A 5,000-nucleotide genomic window follows, 5' to 3' on the forward strand; every position below is an offset into this window, starting at 1 on the left:
AAACAGACAAGGTTAGCTCATAGGCAGGGATCATGGATGGCGCAGTGGTGAGAGCATTCGCCTCCTACCACTGCTCCATTCTCAGATTTGGCGTCACTTGTGGGTTGAGTTTGTTTGTTCTCTACTCTTCTTCCAGAGGTTTACAAAGGCGTTACTTTCTTCTCAGTTAATTTAAGACCGCAAGGGTTGGTCTGGCCAAACGTAATGCTTCTGAGCGCCGCCATGTTTAGAACTATTGACGAGTCAAATATGAACTCCCAAAGTCCTAGGGTGCTTACATTTAGCCAAATAATCCGGATGGGATGATCGTTGCATAAAGGTAAGCGATTTTCCGAATTTAATGACCAGCCGGGTGAGAATGGCGCTTATCATCTACAACCCGGCAATTCAACTCGCATAGTTACTCGATCTTGTGACAAAGGGCCTGGAAACGGAAAGATTATCGCAAATGGTAAGGCATTTCCCGAATTCCATTCCCAACGGGAAAAGAGGACTACTTCCAGAGGTTGTCCACAATTTCCGAAAACATTTTCCGGAAAATTGCCTTTCCATTTGACCTTAAACCGAAATTTCCGGATTTTTTGGCTAAATGGTAAGCATCCCTAGAATTCTATATGTATCCAGGAGCCCGTTTCTCGAAGGTCTCGAAACTTTACGGGCCAGTTTCGGGTGTCACTTTCCTTTTGTATCTGAAGTTTGACGACGTAAATTCTCTCCGTTCTCGAGTCAAGAACGGAGAGAATTTACGTCGTCAAACTTCAGATTTATTTTCTTTCTGTTACCTTGAAAACATGTTAAAAGTTCGGCTTTGCAAAACAAGCGGTTGACAGTTTCACAAATGGCTTTTCGGACCCGAAAAGTTATCGGGACTTTCGAGAAACGGGCCACAGAGCCCTTCGTTTTCTCGTGCGAAGGCGCCACAGCGTTACGAAAAAACGACGGGATCTGGAAAGGAGAATGGTCGAATCACTTGCCGCAATCTTTGTCTAACCAAATTAGCGCTCACTCAACTACTCTTTCCCGATAAGACGAATTGGAACCGACGACCCGGTTCCGCACGGTGGCTCGATGCTCAACCGAGCCAAGCGGTCGGGTTTTCGAATCCTTCCATTGTATACCGAGTAATGTTACTGACGCATAAGATCCAATGTGCTTAATTAACATGATTTCTCTCTTGTTAGTCGGATTATACAAGTTAAACAACCTTTTGTTAGAACTAGGCGGCAGTGTAGCCCAGTTGTTAGGGCGCTTGCCTTGAGATCCAAAGATCTCGGGTTCAAGAGCCGCTCTGACCACTTGCCGAATTTGTTCCTGGTAGTACCTGGTTCAACTTACCTCTAGCTGCCCTTTCTCTGTGGTTAATTCACACAAGGGAAGTTGCAACGGCAATAAAACAAGCACAGGGCGCGGCAATGTTGGTGGGTACGTCGAACCCTTGCAGTAAATACACCTCAACAGAATAAAAATCATAATAAATAATTAGTCGCGTCCGGCATACAGATAACAAATCAAGATTCAGAAGAACTCCAAGAACTCCAAGTTACATATAGACCAAAAAAGAGTCTGCGCAGGAGGTTACAGTAAGTCTTATCCCAAGTCAACAACGAACAGCGCTCACCCGAAAGATCTTTAGCCGAACGTAAACAAGGGGAAAAAAGGCATTCTCAATGATAGACCCGATATCAGTGAACCCTTGCTGAGACAATTTGCAGTCTTTCCTTCTCTTTCACTCGACTTGTGCTTTATTCGAGCAAGCGCAAGTTGTAAATCAGCAAGATCCGACGAAGATGCCAAACAATCGCGAGTAGACAATCGGCAACCATGGTAGAGGAATGAGGAGTACGAAACTGAACGGAAAAGGGGATACATGTAAAAAGCAGACTTCCATTCATGCATTTAGGGGCAACAATAGGACACGAAGTCCCTTACACAGGACAACATCCGAGGGTCAGAGAGCCTAACAGAGAATAGACTACACAACAGACAGACCACAACACCGGGAATTCCATGCCTTCCTTTTTTCTTCACAACATTTTCTCGGGTCCTCCAGAGGACTCATTATAGAGCACCATATCCCGACATTCTCAATAGGGGTAGCTCTTTCATTTTTAAACTCGTTCTGACAAGGGACCATCAGCGAAAATGACAGCTCCTGATGTTTTTCATACGTTCCGTAACATGCCTTCTGAACACGATTTAGTTCTCATTAGATTGGGTATCAAAAAAGTTAAGAGGTTTCACGATTTCCTACACTACGCTTAGCGATTGGTGGAAATATATCACGCCACATTGTCAGCCAATCAAAGGAAGTAAACCCAAGTGTGACCACCTTGTACTCGTTTTCCCGCTCTTTGCGCCGACTGCGTGTAGCTGCTTTGTTTCATGATTAGTTCATTTGATTATCTGTTTTGATTGGCCAACAAAAATACTTTGCTTTCGGTCCTGCAGTACTCAATGAAATCTAATAAGACCATCGCGAGAGATAATAAAACACAAACTTTCCTATATTTTATCTCACCTGTATAAAAACAGAAGTGATATGCGGGACTTACCTTATTTGCTGACTTTCCTCGTCCAAACCAACAACCCAGTAATTATCGGATTTATTTTTCAACTGAAAAAAAAAAATGAAATGACAGTAAATGCCCAGATCAAATGCCGCACTATTCATAAGCAGAGCTCTGGATCGACTGCACTTGCCACATCTCTATTACCAAGTGTCACCATTAAGGACTTTGACTGCTTGTGCTACTTTCAAATGATGCTGACAAATTTTCCACCGGTCGAAAAATCTGACCGCGTATTGTGTTCACACTGAAACGTATAACGTCGTAAAAAAGACTTGATCTGTTAAAGTGTTCACACTGCAAAGATCAAGGTTTCGGCAGCTGGGGCTAAGAATTTGTCCTCGATTTAAGCGGTCACAAATTTCTTGATTTCTTATTGGTAAGGGCGTTATAAGGGAATCTTGTTGTTGACATTTTGTTTCATTACCACACGAGTTTGCTCACAGAAGACATTATGCTACTTACAGATTGGCTTCAAAAAATAAAAGAACTTGTTAAGTACTGTTCAAATAAACGAGCAGGAGTGTTTTGTCGGGTTTAAAATCACGAGGGAAAGACGAGTGGTGTTAGACCAGATAAAACACGACATGCCAGTTTATACACCCTATGCAAAAATGGCTGCCTTTAAATTATTCTTTTGTTCATATTCAGAATGGCCCAACTAACCTCGTTTTTGAGACAAAGATCGTAAAGAATTTGTTATCCCGAACGAGGTTAGTTGGGCTATTTTGAATATGAACAAAAGAATAATTTAAAGACAGCCATTTTTGCATAGGGTCTAATGAACGGCTTCAAAAATATTACACAAAAAGTGGGTCCAGAAGTTCAGACAATGGTGCAAAATGTGAGAGGAAGATATTAGCATGCAAGAAAAACACGCCGCGCCTCATTACAAATCTTTGTATAACGAATTTAAGTGAGAAGTGCTCATGGATGTGACGTCTTAGCGGTGTTTTGATAGGTTGTTTCGCTCATGAATTATTAATACCCTTTTGAAACCTCGTAACACCTCCAATTTCAAGCCTTTTAGTTTTGATAACGAGCCAGTTATTAGCCATCAAAAACTAATAAATTCTTGGGTGGAAAAGCACTAATAGTCCCATAATTCAACGTTCAATTTTTCAGAAACAGCTCATTATTCAAAGTACTTTCCATAATCAGTACTTTATTCTTAGCTGTCTGATTAGAAAAGGATAGCTTTGTGTTAACGAAGCAAAATGTAAACAAGATTTCCCTAATGCGGGAACTACAAGAAATCCTGATGCTTTTCCCTTCCGGAAATCCTGCATTGTTTTTTTCAAGTCCCTTGTGAAGTAGCCTGTGTGCAGGCTCTCTCTTCGTCGGGCGATCGAGAAAGAGGAGAGACTGTGGTGGAAGCCCCCAGTCCCCCATCTTTCTCACTCGCCCCGCCAAGAGAAACCAGCACTCAGGCTACATGTGAACTAGCCAATACTTACATTACTTTTAGTCATACAAACAGGCGACCATATCGCAGTGCCAAACGAACGCGACAATATTCTGACGACCCCCGCTGAATCAACAGTGACTGGAGTCAAACTCTCGGTAAACCTTCAACAGAGAACAAGCAACATCAGTAGGTACATTGCAGTGACAACTAAGCGACATAAGCAATGGATGGAGGCAAGGCTGAGAGTTACAGTACCTCGTAAAACTCTATGGTTTTCACTCAGGTCACAGGTGGTCACATTTTGGAGACAAGTTTTTCGAGTCCAGAAAATAAAAAATTGGACCAAAAGACTACACACACGAAATGTTTCTTCCAAAAAAAGATCACTTATCTTTAAATCCCTAGTCAATCAAAGGTAGGATAAATTCATTTAGAAAATATAAGCATGCAGAAAACCTGCTTGAATAAGGACGGAAATTTGATTTATAGGTCAATGGCTGGTACCAGACCCGTGTATCAATAACAAATTGGAAATACATGAGAGTTGGAGATCAGCGCAGTCTAAGTTATACTATGAGCAAAAAATCAATTCTTCTTTTTCTCTGAATTTCAAACCAATGTTAACTAAACACCAAGTGACCAAGGCTTTATGCCTTTATTAAAAAAAGACACCTGCCTTCAATTTCTTCCTAGACATGGACCTGTCTATTTTAAATGGAATCCTATTTAATGATCCGCCACAGGATCCCATCTGGAGCGTGCAACTTCCATACAGCGTCTGTGAAACGGCGTTTTCAAAAGTAGGTTTATTTTTAGACTAGCCATTCCCGCGAATTAGGTCAAAAAACGAAGGCAGTTCCGGTTCGGTGACCCTATGACGTCAGCTTAATTTCTTGTAGTTGGTCATCGGACTCCTGTGGGAGTCTCATTCGCGGGAAATTCAATCTAAAAATAAATCGGTCTGTGAAAACGCCGTTACACGAACACAGTAGAGTTGTAGGCTCCGGGTCATGGGTTCCTGTCCG

At 42.0% G+C, this 5,000-nt stretch overlaps 1 protein-coding gene across 1 annotated transcript in view; it reads right to left on the minus strand.

The window, feature by feature from the left end:
- Positions 1 to 5,000, minus strand: part of LOC137985230 (WD repeat and HMG-box DNA-binding protein 1-like) — a 46,318-nt gene that overhangs the window by 9,214 nt on the left and 32,104 nt on the right. The window contains exons 22-24 of the mRNA XM_068832782.1: positions 4,025 to 4,136; positions 2,553 to 2,614; positions 1,336 to 1,450 (exon numbers count right to left, since the gene is read on the minus strand). Of these exons, the coding sequence (XP_068688883.1) occupies positions 1,336 to 1,450; positions 2,553 to 2,614; positions 4,025 to 4,136 (289 nt within the window). The remainder of the gene's footprint in view (positions 1 to 1,335; positions 1,451 to 2,552; positions 2,615 to 4,024; positions 4,137 to 5,000) is intronic.

This window comes from Montipora foliosa, chromosome 14 (genome assembly GCF_036669935.1).
Source record: "Montipora foliosa isolate CH-2021 chromosome 14, ASM3666993v2, whole genome shotgun sequence".
Taxonomy (NCBI): Eukaryota; Metazoa; Cnidaria; class Anthozoa; order Scleractinia; family Acroporidae; genus Montipora; species Montipora foliosa.